Here is an 18832-nt window from a genome sequence, read left to right on the forward strand (position 1 = left end):
GCAGACTTGGCCGCAATTCAATTTTTTTCCCCTAAATGGGTTTTTATTGAAAGGCGGAATACAACAACAGTATTCAATAGGTGTATCTCACGGTAACATATGCAGACTAGGCTGCAATTTAACCAACGGGTGTATCTCACAGTAACGTATGAATGAAAATTTTTTATTTTTCACTTTTAATTGGTGATTTTTGAAGAGCAGATTAGAACAGCAGTGTCTAACCGCTGTATGACAGTGTTACAGTAAAGTATGAATGAAAAACTGAAAAATAATTGTCCCCTTAACCGGTTGCCGACCGCCGCACGACTATATACTGCGGCGGTCAGCCCCGGCCAGGCAGAGTGACGTATCGATACGTCACTCGCCTGTCACTGACTGGCGAGCCTATTGCGGGCAGGCGCGCGCCCGCCGAGGCGCACGCCCGCCGCGGCTCATTCACAGACAAGTCAGTGCATGTGACCGGTGGACTCGATGTCCGCCAGTCACACTACGATCGCTCCTGTGAAGGGAGAAAGACTGAGCGGCTTGTGTAAACAAGCCGCCTGTCAGTTCTCCCTGTGTAAAAATGAAGATCAGACAGTTCTACTATGTAGAACTGTTGATCTTTGCTTTTACACCAATAGCAATGTCCCTGCACAGTTAGAATCACGCCCCTAGGACACACTTAACCCCTCCCTGTCCAATAAAGTTAACCCCTTCCCTGCCAGTGTCATTTTTGCAGTAACAGTGCATATGTATAGCACTGATTAGTGCAGTAATGTCACTGGTACCCCCAAAAGTGTCAAAAATGTCAGTCAAGGGTCCGATCTGTCTGCCGCAATGTCGCAGTACCGAAAAAAATCGCAGATCGCCGCCATTAAGCGTTAAAAAAAAACCACCAAAAATGACAAAAATCTTTCCCTTTGTTAGTAAACGCGATAACTTTTGAGCAAACCAATCAAAATACGCTTTTTGCGATTTTTTTTTACCAAACATAGGTAGCATAAAACAAATTGGCTGGAAAATGTTAAAAAATTTTGATTTTTACATTTTTTTTGGGGAATTTCATATAAAAAAATGTGAAAAATATTGTTATTTTTGCAAAATTTACGCTCTTTTTTTGTTTATAGCGCATGATCAAAAAATCGCACAGGTGATCAAATACCACCAAAAGAAAGCTCTGTTTGTAGGAAAAAAAGGACGTCAAATTCGTTTAGGTACAGCGTCGCACGACCGCGCAATTGTCCGTTAAAGTCACGCAGTAAAAAATCGCAAAAAAACCCCTGGTCTTTTAGCAGCCAAATCCTCCGGGGCTTAAGTGGTTAAATTGGTGCTTGTTGAATAGCAGATTAGAACAGCAGTGTCTAAACACTGTAAGTCACAGTAAAATATGAAGGAAAAAACGTTTTTCTTTTTTTTTTTAAATCCAGATTAAGCAGACACATATGCAATGAACTTGCATTACATGGCCGCTACACGCTGCACACCTAATAGCTTGGATACTGTTGTTGTTCTATTCCGCTATTGAATAAACAAAAACATTTGAATGAAAAACTGAAAAATAATGATTTTTCCCTAAAAACTGAAAAAAAAAATTATTTTCCCCTTAAATTGGTGCTTGTTGAATAGCAGATTAGAACAACAGTGTCTAAAGGCTGTAAGTCACTGTAAAATATGAAGGAAAAAACGTTTTTTTTTTTTAAATCCAGATTAAGCACATATGCACTGAGCTTGCATTACATGGCCGCTGCACGCCACCAACCTAACAGACTGATAAAAGTTTTTTTTTTTCTCCTTTCTCCTCCTCACTGGGCTCAGGTCAGGGTAAAAAGATTGTGCACTGCACCCCCACACAATAAAATCAATGTAGATCGCTGTATGATTAAAGAAGATTCTCCTATTTTTTCCCTGAAAGCAATCTCCAGCCTGCCCCTACAATAATCTCCTATCTCTCCCTCAGCAGGAACCTGTCCCTACAGTAGTTAAAGCAGAGTGACGTGCAGTGCTATGTGACTCCAGCTTATATAGAGGCTGAGACACATGCTGCACTGGCCAATCACAGCCATGCCATTAGTAGGCATGGCTGTGATGGCTTCTAAGGGCACACTAGTTAAACGCTTACTGATTGGCTGCCTTGCAGCTGTTGAAACTGCGCCATTAAAACCGCGCCAAAACATGCAATAAATTACCGAACAATGGACTATATCCCGAACATACAGTGAAATGTTCGGGTCCGTGTCCGGGTACCGAACACCCAAAAGTCCGGTACGATCCCGAACAATACAGTCCGGGTTCGCTCAACCCTACCCACAAGATTACATGGTCATAACAGAAAATGTCCAAAAAGCTGAAGTTAAAAGTGTCCCTCTTTCCCATTTTAGAAAGTTGGCTGCTATGCACATGATGATCACTCATCTACACTTTAAGTGTTAACTCATTTGCCACTTTTGTGATTATTGTTTTGTTTGTGCTGCCTCAGCCAGCACCTTTTTAATTGTATAGTGTGATACCATTACTTAGTAGGCGTTTTGGTGGAGAGATTTAGGGGCATAAACATTTGCACATTCACTTGCCTCATTGACTTGATGAAGATGTACTGCAATCAAATGAAACGTTGAATAGAATAAACACCTCTCTTTTTGGACATATGTCCCTGCTCAAGGCGGGTAAGTGCTGCTACCTACTTTTACTGGTCTTCAACATTTTTACATAAATATTGATCTGCAGCTCCCAAACGGCTACATTAGAAATGTCCTAAGTCTATTTACCTGATGATGAAGGTAAATAGACTTAAGACAAAAATGGGTGCAAGTCTCGTTAATTAGTTTAAAAACCGAGTTTTAAAAAAAGTTTATTAGTAGATTTCAAAAATTAGACTAGGCCTTAATCTTTTCTAGACCTTTCTCAAAGTTTCTCTCTATTTCCTCGAAATCACAGATTGCGCTGGCTTGAATCTTACGGAGCTGGGACTCTTCGGCAGTTGATTTTAGAATGGCATCTCAGTCTTCAATTTCCAAGGAAAGACAATATGGTAAGGTCCCTGTATACAGTGTTAATGTTTTCACGTCAAATTTCAATTTCGTTTTAGTCTTAGTCTTTTGACAAAAATGCCATTTTAGTTTTAGTCGTATTTTAGACATCTGAATTGTTTTAGTTTTAGTTGTATTTAGTTGTATTGTTGTATTGTCGACTAAAATCTCCAGTACATTTTAGTCGACTAAAATAATTTTAGTTGACTAAACTTTAATGTGTTTAGTTAAGCTGTAATACATAATTAACCACTTAAGCCCCGGAAGATTTTACCCCCATTCCGACCAGGGGGTATTTTGCGATTCGGCACTGCGTGACTTTAACGGACAATTGCGCGGTCGTGCGACGCTGTACCTAAACAAATTTGGCGTCCCTTTTTTCCCACAAACAGAGCTTTCTTTTGGTGGTATTTGATCACCTGTGCGATTTTTTGATCACGCACTATAAACAAAAAAAGAGCGTCAATTTTGCAAAAATAGCAATATTTTTCACATTTTTTTATATGAAATTCCCCCCCAAAAAAATGTAAAAATCTAAATTTTTTAACATTTTCAGCCAATTTGTTTTATGCTACCTATGTTTGGTAAAAAAAATCGCAAAAGGCGTATTTTGATTGGTTTGCGCAAAAGTTATCGCGTTTACTAACAAAGGGAAAGATTTTTGTCATTTTTGTTGTTTTTTTTTTTAACGCGTAATGGCGGCAATCTGCGATTTTTTTTGCGGTACTGCGACATTGCGGCGGACAGATCGGACCCTTGTCTGACATTTTTGACACTTTTGGGGTTACCAGTGACATTTCTACAGTAATCAGTGCTATATATATGCACTGTTACTGTAAAAATACACTGGTAGTGAAGGGGTTAACTTTATTTGGGAGGGAGGGGCTGTGTGTGTCTCTAGGGGCGTGCTTTCTACTGTGATTGGCTGTGGCTTGAGCTGTAAGGACACTGATCAACGGATCTACATAGTAGATCCATGTGATCAGTGTCTTTACAGCGAGGAGAATGACAGGTCGCTTGTTTACACAAGCTGCCTGACATTCTTCCTCTCCCCCGCCGATCGCCGAGTGGCCGGCGGACATCGGGTCCGCTGGTCACACGCGCGGGGGGTCCGTGACCACGCGGGAGCGCGCCTCCGTCGGCGCGCGCTCGCTCCCTAGACCCTCACAAGCAAGCAACGTAGCCCTACGTTAGTTTGCCTGTGAGGGGCTGACCGCCGACGTAGATAGTCGTGCGGCGGTCGGCAAGTGGTTAAAGGATTTCTCTAGAATTTGCAAATTTATTATATGCTCCTGGAATTAAATCTAATAACATGTTATTATTTATTGTATTGAGGTTTGAACAAATTACAGACAAAGATTTAGCTGTTATATAACATATTCATAAATAGAGATGGCTTTGCGGTTCACCCGGTGGTCGGTTCGCAGCGAACCTTGCTCGTTCACTGTCTGCCGATCATGCGAACATATGGCGATGTTTGCGGCGGCCATATTCTTTTACATTGTGAAGAACTTTGACCCATAACACATCCATCAGGTGGTACAGGACAGCCAATTGAGACATTTCAGCACATGGACATACCCCCTACCTTATAATAGACCTGATCTGGCTGCCATTTTACATTCTGCTTTTTGCCAGTGTAGGGAGAGGTTTGCTGTGTGGAGCAGGGACAGATTGTCAGTGACATAGATCGCTCGGTTATCGGTCCACAAAAGTCCTTTTAAGGACTGATATTTGGTATAGGTGTACTATCTATATTCTGTCTTTTGTCAGTGTAGGGAGAGGTTGCTGTGGGGAGCAGGGACAGATTGTTAGTGACACAAATCGCTCGGTAATAGGTCCACAAAAGTCCTTTTAAGGACTGGTATAGGTGTACTATTGTTTGGTGTGCAGTATATAGGGGTGTAATACACTTATAATATACTTTCTAATATAGAAAGCATATTATAGTGTATTTGGGTACTGCAGAAATTTTGCCTCTTTCGCTGCATTAACTCTGCTACACACAGTAACAAAAGTTACCGGGAATTTTTTTTTAAAACTGGTGTGATAGACCAGTGGCCCCCCAAAACGACAGATTGAAGAGGGGTGTTATACTTTCATAACAGTGTATTTGGGTACTGCAGAAATGTTGCCTCTTTCGCTGCATTAACTCTGCTAGACACAGTGACAAAAGTTACTGGGAATTTTTTTTTAAAACTGGTGTGATAGACCAGTGGCGCCCCAAAACGACAGATTGAAGCGGGGTGTTATACTTTCATAATAGTGTATTTGGGTACTGCAGAAATTTTGCCTCTTTCGCTGCATTAACTCTGCTAGACACAGTGACAAAAGTTACTAGAAAATATTTTTCATAACTGGTGTGATAAACCAGTGGCCCCCCAAAACGACAGATTGAAGCGGGGTGTTATACATTCATAATAGTGTGTTTTGGTACTGCAGAAATTTTGCCTCATTCGCTGCATTAACTCTGCTAAACACAGTGACAAAACTTACTAGAAAATATTTTTCAGAACTGGTGTGATAAACCAGTGGCCCCCCAAAATGACAGATTGAAGCGGGGTGTTATACTTTCATAATAGTGTATTTGGTTAATGCAGAAATTTAGCCTCTTTCGCTGTGTTAACTCTGCTAGACACAGTGACAAAAGTTACTAGAAAATATTTTTCAGAACTGGTGTGATAAACCAGTGCCCCCCCAAAATGACAGATTGAAGAGGGGTGTTATACTTTCATAATAGTGTATTTGGGTACTGCAGAAATTTTGCCTCTTTCGCTGCATTAACTCTGCTAGACACAGTGACAAAACTTACTAGAAAATATTTTTCATAACTGGTGTGATAAACCAGTGGTCCCCCAAAACGACAGATTGAATCGGGGTGTTATATACCTTCTTCCACATATACTGCGCTTCTCTAGAGACTTTTGTCACAGGGTCATCTAAAAAATGACAGGCAGAGGAAGAGGCAGGCCCTTCCGCAGGAGTGGAGGTGGTAGGGCAGGAGCACCAGGCCGGAGCCAAAATGGGAAGTTGCAGAAGGTGCGTTTGATTATGTCAAAGGACGCACCAGACTTGGTTTAGTGGCTCACTCAGCATTCCTCTTCTGCGCCCTCCTCATCCTCTCTATCTGCACCCTCTTCACTCTCTGCTGTGTGCACCCGCAAAGACACCACCACCAACACCCCCACCATATACCCTCCTCTTGAGTCACAGGAAATATTTTCCGATCGATCACAAGACATTTGCGATGCGCAGCCATTGTTGACATTGGATCAGAAAGAGGAGGTAGCAACAGCCGCCACTCAGCAGTCTGACAACAGTACCCAGATCAGCCCAAGGAGGTTAGTCCCCGCTGTTGCTGCCTACTCCGAGATCTCAAATGTTAGTGGTGGGGAAGGTGACGTCGATGATGACGTGTCTATGGGCGTCACATGGGTGCCCACAAATGAGGAAGAGGAGGGGAGTTCAGAGGGAGAGATGGACCAGCAGATAGGGAGGAGAAGCAGGCCTAACTTAAATTGCACAGGAGGGACAAACCAGACTGGTAATGTATCAGGAGCAAACCATCAACCATGTACGGTCACATCTGCCGCTCCCAGGCAGTGTGGGCTTTTTTTAACCTGTCCGCTGCTGACAATAGTGTTGCCATCTGCAGCCTTTGCAGTCAACGCATAAGTCGCGGTAAGCCCAACACTCACCTAGGGATAACCGCCTTAAGAAGGCACCTGGACTCCCATCACCAAGCCCAGTGGGAGCAACGCCGTCAGAACCCACAAAGCCACACTCCAGGCTCTTACCGTCCAGCCTTTTCTCCTTCTCCTCTCTCCTCACAATTGTCCTCCACTCCACCTTCCATCATGCCGTCCTCAAGTTTTTATGGAAAAAGGCACACTTCCGTGGGCCAAATGTTGGAGCGTAAAAAAATGATGACGCTGGATAACCCTCTTGCCCTCTCGCTAGTGGCTGCTCATGCGCGATGCATGCAGACTTCTGCGGCCATTTGATGAGATCACCAAACTGGTCAGTCGCAGCCAGAGCGCCATCAGTGACATTGTACCTTACGCCTTCTTTCTGGAGCGTGCATTGCGTCGTGTCATTGATCAAGCCATTGAGGAGCAGGAGCAGGAAGATGAGGAAGTAGCAATGCTGGGGGGGCTACTCCATATGAGACAAGTCAACAACAGGAGTCTGAAGAGGAGTCAGAGGAGAATGGTGCCGGGGCGGATGAGGAGGAGCAAGAAGAGCATGCTTAAAACCTTTCTGGGATCCCTGGTGTTGTCCGTGGATGGGGGGGAGGAGAATGAGGACGACATTATCCTGGATGATGAGCAGGAGCCAGGCCACTACACCGCTTCCAGTTTAGTGCAAATAGTGGCCTTCATGCTCCAGTGTTTTAAGAGGGACCCCCGTATAAAAAGCATAAAGGGCAAGGACCTATACTAGGTGGCAACGTACTTAGACCCCTGGTACAAACAAAAAATGGTGGAAATGTTACCACCATTACAGAATGCAGCACTTCCAGGCCTTGCTTCGGGAAATGCTGCATTCTGCTTTTGCGTGTGCTGGCAGAGGAATTTCCACTCACAGAGAAACAGTTGCGGGTAGCAATCCAACAGGCATTCACAGGATAAATAAGTGTCTGCCATTACAGGCCCCAAAAATTAGCCCACAGGCGATAACCTGACAGCAAAGAACTTTGTATTCTGTGGCTGGAGGTACATTAGACATTTACAGGATAAATAAGTGTAGGCCATTACAGGCCCCAAAAATTAGCCCACAGGCGTTCACCTGACAGCAAAGAACTTTGTATTCTGTGGCTGGAGGTACATTAGGCATTGACAGGATACAGAAATAAGTGTAGAGCCAGTACAGGCCCCAAAAATTAGCCAACATGCATGCACCTGACAGCAAGGAACTTTGTATTCTGTGGCTGGAGGTACATTAGGCATTGACAGGATACAGAAGTAAGTGTCGGACAGTACAGGCCCCAAAAATTTGCCAACAGGCGTTCACCTGACAGCAAAGAACTTTGTATTCTGTGATTGGTGGTACATTAGGCATTCACAGGATAAATAAGTGTCGGCCATTACAGGCCGCAAAAATTAGGCACTCAACAGACATAAAAGGCCTTTTATGCCGCTATATTTATCTAAGACAGGGACCATGAATTGTTATGGGTGGTGGGGGATTTGTGGTCTGTCATGAGGAATTTGAATCAAACATGGTCTACTGGTCACATGTGTGGAATTCCTCTGAGATCCATGCCTCATTCATTTTTATAAATGTGAGGTAGTCAACACTGTTGTGAGCTAGGCGAGTGCGCTTATCGTTCACGATACCCCCTGCTGCGCTGAACGTCCTTTCAGACAGGACACTGGACGAGGGGCAAGCCAACAGTTCCATTGCAAATTGTGCAAGCTCTGGCCAGAGGTCAAGCGTGCCCACCCAGTAGTCCAGGGGTGTATTACTTCTCAGAGCGTCCACATCAGCCGTTAACCCGATGTAGTCGGACACCTGTCGGTCTATGCGTTCCCTGATGCTGGAGCCTTTGCAGTCAACGCATAAGTCGCGGTAAGCCCAACACTCACCTAGGGACGACTGCCGTAAGAAGGCACCTGGAATCCCATCACCAAACCCAGTGGGAGCAACACCGTCAGAACCCACAAAGCCACACTCCAGGCTCTCACCGTCCAGCCTCTTCTCCTTCTCTTCTCTCCTCACAATTGTCCTCCAATCCACCTTCCATCATGCCGTCCTCATGTTTCTCGAAAAAGGCTTCCGTGGCCCAAATGTTGGAGCGTAAAAAAATGATGATGCCGGATAACCCTCTTGCCCAAGGGTTGACCGCTGGCTTGTCTGAAACTGATAGCCCGCAAACTACTGCCATATAAACTGATGGACTCGGAGGCCTTTCGAAAATTTGTGGCCATTGGAACACCACAATGGAAGGTCCCAGGAAGGAAATATTTCTCGCAGAAGGGCACCCCAGAGCTATATGGCCATGTTCAGCGGCAAGTGAATGTATCTCTGGCACACAGTGTCGGTGCCAAGATATATCTGACCACAGACACATGGTCTAGCAAACAGGGGCAGGGAAGGTATATAACTTTTACTGCCCACTGGGTGAACCTTCTGACGACCGTCAAGCATGTAACCCATGGCACCCATGTAGATTTGGTTTTACCTCCATGGATTGCATGCAGGCCTGCCTCTTCTTCTCCTCCTCCTACTCCATCCTCCCTCTCCTCCTCAGCTGACTCCTCCTTTTCCACTGCTATCGTCTCTTCCGCTGCACCACCCAAGATCCCCAGAACCTATTCGACATGCCAGGTGAGGTGTTGCTGTGTGGAGCAGGGACAGACTGTTAGTGACACAAATCGCTAGCTAATAGGTCCTCAAAAGTCCTTTTAAGGACTGGTATAGGTGTACTATTGTTTGGTGTGCAGTATATAGGAGTGTAATACACTTATAATATACTTTCTAATATAGAAAGCATATTATAGTGGATTTGTATTGTGCAGCATTGTGACTGGTGAGTGGTTCTGCAGCGATACTACAACTACAAAGTGTGACAAATGCAATTAGAAAAAAGTATTATAACTAGTGTGATAGATCAGTGGCCCCCCAAAACGACAGATTGAAGCAGGGTGTTATATAACAATATACTTTCATAATAGTGTATTTGGGTAGTGCAGAAATTTTGCCTCTGCATCATCGATGTCACCTTCCCCACCACTAACATTAAAGATCTCGGAGTAGACAGCAACAACGGGGACCAACCTCCTTGGGCTGATCTGGGTACCGTTGGGCAGGAGAGTTATCCGGCGTCATCATTTTTTTACGCTCGAACATTTGGGCCACGGAAGCCTGCCTTTTTACAGAACAACGTGAGGACGGCATGATGGAAGATGGAGTGGAGGACAATTGTGAGGAGAGAGGAGAAGGAGAAGAGGCTAGATGATGAGAGCCTGGAGTGTGGCTTTGTGGGTTCTGACGGCGTTGCTCCCACTGGGCTTGGTGATGGGAGTTCAGGTGCCTTCTTAAGGTGGTCGTCCCTAGGTGAGTGTTGGGCTTACCGTGACTTATGCGTTGACTGCAAAGGCTGCAGATGGCAACACTATTGTCAGCAATTGGTCCATCACACCAGTTATAAAAAAAAATTTCCCAGTAACTTTTGTCACTGTGTGTAGCAGAGTTAATGCAGGCAAAATTTCTGCAGTATACAAATACACTATTATGAAAGTATATTGTTATATAACACCCTGCTTCAATCTGTCGTTTCGGGGGGCCACTGGTCTATGACACCGGTTATAAAAAAAATTTCCCAGTAACTTTTGTCACTGTGTGTAGCAGAGTTAACGCAACAAAACAGGCAAAATTTCTGCAGTACCCAAATACACTATAATATGCTATAATATGCTTTCTATATTGGAAAGTATATTATAAGTGTATTACACCCCTATATACTGCACACCAAACAATAGTACACCTATACCAGTCCTTAAAAGGACTTTTGTGGACCTATTAGCTAGTGATTTGTGTCACTAAAAGTCTGTCCCTGCTCCACACAGCAACCTCTCCCTACACTGACAAAAGACAGAATGCTACACAATACAAATCCACTAAAATATGCTTTCTATATTAGAAAGTATATTATAAGTGTTTTACACCCCTATATACTGCACACCAAACAATAGTACACCTATACCAGTCCTTAAAAGGACTTTTGTGGACCTATTAGCTAGTGATTTGTGTCACTAAAAGTCCGTCACTGCTCCACACAGCAACCTCACCCTACACTGACAAAAGACAGAATGTAAAATGACAGCCAGATCAGGTCTATTTATAAGGTAGGGGGTATATCCATGTGCTGAAATGTCTCAATTGGCTGTCCTGTACCACCTGATGGATGTGTCATTGGTCAAAGTTCTTCACCAAGTAAAAGAATATGGTAGCCGCGAATATCGCCATATGTTCGGCAAACAGCCAACGAGCAAAGTTCGCCGTGAACCGACCTATGGGCGAACTGCAAGGCCATCTCTACTAACAGGACACAGCACTAAGCATGCTACGGTCCTTGCCTTGCTTGCTGGAAGGGGAAACACTCACAGGCTTTACAGACGGTGCTCAGAGGAAAGCAGAAGTTTGCGTGGTTAAATGTCCCTCCCTCACATTTTTGTTTTCGTTCGCTGACGGAAATTGTATTTGATTTTCTGCAAGTTTTCATCAATTGATGAACATTCTAATTGATTTTAATTTAGTTTTTGTCACTGGAAACATGTCGCTGACAAAAAATATGATCAAAATATTTTCATCAACAAAGTTAACACTCAACCAGTCATTCAGCACATGTCTACATATGAGGGACAATCGCAGTATATTGTCGCTGTCGTCATCATTAATAATTTTTCTCCTATTGCTGGAATATTTCCATTCTAAGCATACGGAGAGATTAGGTTCCCTTGAAATGGCTGTAGTAAATGTTCAGATCTATGAACTATTGTTCAAAGAGCACTCATCCCACTCTGTCATCTCCTTTAAATTATCACTTAAAGCTATGTAAAGTTATATATTAGTTTTAAGTATTGCACTAGGCAGTGAGAGTAATTAAACAGAATTTAAACTGATTGTTTAATCATTCTGTATACTAATTTCTGACCTTTGTTATAGATTGCACATACAAACAAGGCAACCTCACTCCTGAAAAGCCGTCTGAAAGAGGACTCAAGAACAACAATCAAAATATGAGCTGTGATGCAATGCCTTCCATTCCTGCTCTGAGAAAAGATGACAAGTACCATGTCTTCATCAGCTACAGCACTGGGGATTCTATCTGGGTAACTGGACTTATTCATAAACTGGAGGATTCATTTCCTGACCTGAAGATCTGTTTTCATGAAAGAGACTTTGTCCCAGGGAAGACCATTATAGATAATATGGTAGAATGTATCCAGAGCAGCCAAAAGACTGTGATAGTGTTAAGTCCAGATTTTGTACGCAGCCGTTGGTGTCTGTTTGAAGCCAACCTGTCTATGTTCCAGGACTGCATGATAAAAAAAGCCATTGTTCCTATTATGCTGAAGCCATGCCCAATACCTCTTCATCTCAGCCATTTAACTTACCTAGAAGCTGATGATGAGCAATTCTTTAATAAACTTACCCAAGTTCTTCTGAGCAATAACAGCCAGCTGGCTCATTCTACATTAATCCATTATCAGCCATCATTCTTGTACACTGGGAAAAGCCTACTTACCTTGCCTTCTCTCAATGAGAAAGGGGAAAGTTGGCAACCTGGGGTCTTTGCTTCTGATTCTGTTCCCGATTCACTTAGGGCAGTCTTGGATGACGCTACAATTTTTAAGGAAGCTATTGAGATTGTTAATGATATTTCTCCTTCCAATTCTTTTTTACGTTATAAAGCCTGTCAATTAGTGTTGCTTCTTTTATTAATTTTACCAATATCTATTATTATAGGATTATATGTGTTGCCTTATCTAATCACATCAAAAAATATAGATCTTTTTTACATATTACCATTTTTGCTCATTGCAATGGCTGTCGTGTTGCTGATGCCAACTTTGTGTTTTAAAGTTTGTTACTGGAAAGTCAGACAGACTAAGCTAGTGAACAGAAAAATGGTGATAAAGACTGGCCAGGCAAATCTTATCTTAAGTAAAAATTCTGTTCTTGCAGGTTGCTCATCCAGAGAGCAGTTGCACTTTGTCTATGTATCTTTGTGTCAGTGCATGGAGACATTTTACACTACATTTGGTCATGGTAGTACATTGGCCACAAATATGTGGGAGAAGGCCATCATCACTTATTCCTCTGATTATGCTTGCTGCCTGGCCAGAAAACATTTCCCCTTCAGCTGCAAAGATTCTCCTGGACATATAGAAGATGGGATCTGCTTCTGCCAGTATGTATCCACTCAGCTATATATAGAAAAATGATTTAAGTTTGGCAATTCCAACTTCTATTGTGTTCATTTCTAACGATAAAGACTTGTAAAAACTACCACTTTCTAAAAGTGCCAATGGATATGTACAGAGATACATCCCATTCATTCCAAAGACTTGTTTGGTATTGTTACCTTGTTCTTTGAGTCTATACATGTGCATCCCTCACAATGAACAGGTTTAAAGCCATGAAAGTCATACTGTAAATGGAGCCATGATACTGATTATTTTCAGCTTTTTTTTTACATGTTCCAAGTTAAATGTTTTTTTGGAATGATGGAAAAGAAAGAAAATATTATTTTTTCTGTTCAATAAAGTTTCATTAACATTTTCCAAAAACATACAAAAACATGTAATAATAGTAATAATGGGGCAAAGAGTCCCCAGTACACAATTGAGGAAGACTCAGAGACTAAAACCTCAATTCCCTTGAAACAAGACAAACAGACAGAGAGACACAGGAGGAAGGGGCGGAGTCAGGTTGTTGTCAAAGCAGAGATATCCATATTATGTGTACTTTCTATTGGAGAACAAGATATTAACTGCATAACTCTTTGGGTTAATAGATCAGTGTGGTCAATGGTTTCCAAAAGGTTTTTGCATGGTTTGGAATTATTTCAATTGCTGCACAGCTGCACAGGTTTGGTAATAGGCTTGACAATCTGATTTCTATAGGATAGTAATTTCCTCCATCAAACATATTTTATCTACTCTTAGCACAGGTTGCTCCTAAGTACTTCAGAATCAGTCTATTTGCTGCATTTGATGTCTGAGAGGTCTCTCTTATAAAAGAGGCAGAAAACTGGAGTGGAAAACTTAATCTCAAAGGAACTCCCACCAAATATGAGTTTAAGGTGCTAATGTACATCTCCAAAAAGTCATTTCTCCCTGCTTATGCTCACTGGGTCTTGGTTCCATGGGTTTTCTTCTTAATGTAACTATTCATACTTAGCACTGCTTTTTTTTTAAAATAAACATGTTTTTGAAATTTACTCTAGTTGCAGATATTTTAGTGTATATTTTTTAATTTGATTCAAGTCAACTTCAACAACTTTAATTATTTTTTTTTCCCAAAATTTTATTGAAGAATAATGAGAAAACATAACAGCAGATGCAATGTTAACTTTAATTATTTTTTGTATTTATATAGCATTGACAGAGTACTCTACAGAGGCTAAAGAACCCCATACATTAGTCCCTGCTCCCTAAAGTCACTTAGCTCCTTTATGACTACTTAAAGCGGAGTTCCACCCAAAAGTGGAATTTCCACTCATTTGCTTACTCCCCCCCTCCGGTGCCACCTTTCGCACCTTTCAGGGGGGAGGGGGGCATGGGTACCTGTTTTTGACAGGTACCCTTCCCCACTTCCGGGAAGTGGTGCCGTCCCTCTGAAGTTTGGGCCCCTCCTCCTTCCCCTGCTGCCGAGCCAATCCAAATGCGCAGCGAACTTCGCCCATGCGCAGTAGGGACCCACCCGTGAAGCCACAAGGCTTCACTGCCAGGTTCCCCTACCGGCAATGGCGGCAGCAGCACCCGACAGCCAATGGAAACATTGGCCGGGGTGCCGACATCGCTGGACTCCAGGACAGGAGAGTGTCCTAATATTAAAAGTCAACACATACTGTAGCAGCTGACTTTTAATTTTTGGAGGGGGAGGCTGGAACACCGCTTTAACACATAAATGCAGCATCCAGGAAGTGGGCTTTTACCTTGGGTGCTGCATATATGTGTTCCTTTGTTTGTACTGGAACCATGCTCAATTGCATTCTCTCAGCACTGACATCAGGCTGTCAGTGACAGCCCCTTGGGCTTATACTAACAATCGGAATCTCCCAATCACATGATCGCTGTGACAACCTGTGATATGGCTGTCACAGTGATAATTCACTCTATAGCCCATCCCTGTGTTCTTTGTGAAGAGGAGAAACAACAGACTTCTTCTCTAGCAAGGAGGAAAAGATAATTTGGGTTTCATTTACTAAATCTGGAATAAAAAAAAACATCAACTTCCAGGTTTTTTTTTGGCTACCATGCACAGCTGCACCAGATTTTTTACTCTCCAAGTTTAGTAAATCAATCCCATTGTGTTTCCTCCTCTCTAGAGGAAAAGATTGTGCATGAAAAAAAAAAAAAACATCTGCAAAAAAATAAAGACTACCTAGATCAAGGGTTGATCTAGTTCATTGAGTGTTAGTGTAAGTGGCAGGGAAGTATCAATTAGTAGCAGGGTAAGTGTCCGTTAGTGGTCGTTTTAGTGTCAGTTAGTGTCATTGTTAGTGTCAGTTAGTAGCAATATTAGTGTCAGTGTGTGTTTAGTTAAGAAAGAAAAAATATTTTTTTTGCAGCTATTACCTTTTGTACCACCTCCCCCTCCCTTTTTATTGTAAGCTCCATGAGCAGGGCCCTCCTATTTGTTTTGTATTGAACTTTGTTGTGACTGTACTGTCCCTTTTTATATTGTAACGCGTGCACAAACGGCCTGTGTAATCCTGTGTAATAATAATAAATAATAATAATATTTAGTGTCAGTGCAAGTGTCAGTGTGTTCAGGTAGGGCAAAAAGAAACAAAAAAAAAAAAAACCCAAAATTTTTACTATCTTTACCCTAATACAGGTACAAAGAGCAAAAAACACACCTACTGTATGTATCACTGTGATCATTATGAGTAGGGGAATGTCATTTGAAGGTTTTTTTGATGGTGGGTCATGGAAATGGCATACAGATATACAGCTGTTTTAGAGCCGGTTCACACTGGGGCGACTTGTCAGGCGACTTGGTCTCCTGACAAGTCGCCGTGGGTCGCCTGCCATAGATTAGCACAGGACCCGTTCTAATAGGAGCGACACAAGTCTTTGGCAGGAAGCAGAGTCCCAGGAGGAGGGTAGCGGCTGTCTCTCCTCCTGTCAGCGCTAGAAAATGTGTCCTTGGGGGTTGGCCTGAAGGACAGAAGGTTGAGCTGAGCTGCAGAGAGGGATCCAGTGTGCTGAGCACCGAGTGGAGCTGCTGGGGCAGAAGTTTCCAGGAAAGCAGTGTCCTGAGTACTGTAAACTTCCCAGGGGTCTGCCTATGATAGGGGACCACTCCAGAATGTCGCAGGGATCCAGGAGCCAGCTAACCAGTAGAGAGGGCTTGGAAAGGGGGTGCCTGCGATTAAGCCCTGAAGATAAGTGTGCGGGAAAGAGGGTGCCAGTGCGGGTCCTGAAGTGTTAAGCAATGTAGCAGTCTTACAAGTAGCTACCTCAGTGAAGAGGGGTCAAGGAAGCTTTAATTAGGACTTTGTGCCACATGAAAGTGTCAGAAATCAGTTCAGCGTTAACAGACATTTAGCCAGCGTCAAGTCAGCACCAATGGGCGTTTTTCAGTTGTCACACTCAAATTGTGTATAGTTGAGCCCGAGGAGTATCCCACTCATCCCTTCTCCCATCCAAGTTTAAAATAAATACAAAAAACCCAAAGATACTGGACTGTTTCTTGTCTCAGTGCTCACACTTGGAGAACATGCTTAAATGTGCTGTTGATACTAGCGGTAATCCAAGCGGACCCTCATTCAGCAAAATGTCTGGGAATCCTTCTATATTTGGGGGCACATCCGGGATTTCGTATAGAATAGCAAACTTGTGCGCTAAAATAAGGTAAACGACACCTGGATCAGTGCTGGATCTTAATGTGTAAATAAATAAAAAACAATCGTGGAACAACACAGAGAAAGCAGCCGATTTGGTAGTGTCACCACATATCCCAGTAATATTAACAAGCAGAAAATCAGCGCTCCACTCTTTAAGATGAACCACTCTGACTGTATACACACAAGAAATGAAACTGGATAATTCTAAAAAACTACACAATGCATAAAAGGTGGGATGATACAGAATAAATATAAATAAAAACACAGTGTAAATCTAAAACCTTCCAACCACAATTATTTAAAATCTCCCGAGGTGTCTAAAAGCACAGAGGTGATGTAGGCGATGATAAAGGAAATAGATCCAAATAAAATTCTACGTGTAATCAAGCAAAAATTGATGATGAATAAAATAAAATAAATATACAGTAAATATCAGATTAATTGGTGAAATGTGCAAAAAATTTGAAAAAATTCAAGTGATAAACCATCAATACAATGAATTGAAGCAGCAATGAATAATCAGTGTCAATCTAGACATACACTTGTGAATAAATGAGGTAAATATAAAAAGTGCAATAGTGCTGCATAAAGTGTAGAAATGTCCATACAATCCTTCCAAATATATTTAGGGTGATTAAAGTGCAAAGTGCCCGGGAAATTCAAAAAAAAATTCAGGTGAATAAAACAAACTTCCAATCACAGCCAGGTGGATGTGCGCAGGTGAGCAAGCAATCCGGCATTAGGTGAAATGGCCGCTCACCTCCATAACACTCAAATCAAGCGTTTTATGATGCAATTTTAACTCTTCTTGGGCCTTTTTATCTTCAGCAATAGATTCGATTTATCACCAATGGCTACAGCTTACTATTTCCGGAAGAAATCAACTGGTCACGACTTGGGTATATCCCAATCTCCCTCGGTGCCTCTATCAAATGCTCAAACAAGGAAAACTCTCATGGTGTAGCATATCAGGGTATATGTTTATTAAGTAAAAGATACAGGTCACTTACTAGAAAGCAGTAGTTAAACAGCGAAAGCAGCCGCCGATGCGGTGAGTTCCGATGCTTCCGGTCTCGGCCGAAGACCGGAAGTGACGTCAACACGGCTTGTCCCTGACGCGTTGCGCTACAACACACGTAGCTTTTTCAAAGGGGTGCAGAAGTTTCCAGGACAGTAGTGAGGAAGAGGCTTCATTTCAATATAGGTATGGATCAGTTGAAGAGGGAATTGATGATTGGGGATCCGCTGATTTGACAGAGTGGGACTGGGGTTCATAAGCTGGGAGCAGCTCACCAGGCCCTGAAACCGTCAGTATACCGGACAAAGAGACGCAAGAGTCCATAGAGAGGGGGAAGTTGGCCCAAAAGTTGGGTTTTTGGAAGCCTAGGCAAAGAGGGTTCAAGACCTAGCCCCACCCACGAACTATGCCCGGGCACGGGATCAGAACGAGGCCTACAGCTCCCATATTACGAGAGAGGAGACCCCCTATTCTTTACCTGGGAGAGGTAATAGGAGACCCTCCCCAGGTTGTCACGGATGCAAAGGTGGATGCAGTGCAAAGTAGCATTGGAGTATGGATAGGATTATCCATATGCTTCTTGGGAGGTCATGGTCAGCATTGAACAGAAAAGGGACTTCTGGTGTGATGAAGCAATATGGGACTTCTTCTTTGCCCTTAAGCCTTACAGGGACTCACCGAGACCAGATCCTAAAGAGAAGTTTGATGCGGTTAAGACACAATGGCTGTTTGGATGATCTATTTATATTGACAGAGTGGAGGTCCGTCGTCCAGACGGGTCGGGACAGGCTTGGTCCATTCGAGTGCGGAACAGTCAGGGAGCCCTTGTCAGGGTCCCCCACCCAGAGCATTATACAGTATATAAACAAATCTTTTTCTTTACAAGGATTGTACCTTTAAGGCTGGCTAGCCATCATAAAATAAAAAAATTATATAGCTGAATTATACAGTTACTGTTCAAGTAAAGTGTTATTTGTTCTGCGGACCCCTTGGGCCATCGGGCCAGGGTCCTATGGAGATACTTTAACCCTTACCAATCCCTTGGGCCATCGGGCCAGGATCTCTTGGATTACAAATATTATTTGAAAGACCACAAAGTTTCAACAACAGAGAAAACGGGTGGCTGTCACAGTATTGGACGGAGCATTCAGGAAGTCTGGTGGGGGGTGCTCTGAAAGACCCTTTTGATTTTTCCCTGACTAAGCAGGATTGCAGGCCACT

At 42.8% G+C, this 18832-nt stretch overlaps 1 protein-coding gene across 1 annotated transcript in view; it reads left to right on the forward strand.

Annotated features, from left to right (window-relative positions):
• Positions 1–12968, forward strand: part of LOC309563843 (uncharacterized protein) — a 105943-nt gene extending 92975 nt beyond the window's left edge. The window contains exon 2 of the mRNA XM_082268478.1: positions 11679–12968. Within this exon, the coding sequence (XP_082124604.1) occupies positions 11753–12961 (1209 nt within the window). The 5' untranslated portion in view covers positions 11679–11752 and the 3' untranslated portion in view covers positions 12962–12968. The remainder of the gene's footprint in view (positions 1–11678) is intronic.
• Positions 12969–18832: the final 5864 nt, after the last annotated feature.

The sequence above is a fragment of the Pelophylax lessonae genome (genome assembly GCF_965119305.1).
Source record: "Pelophylax lessonae genome assembly, chromosome: 9".
NCBI lineage: Eukaryota > Metazoa > Chordata > Amphibia > Anura > Ranidae > Pelophylax > Pelophylax lessonae.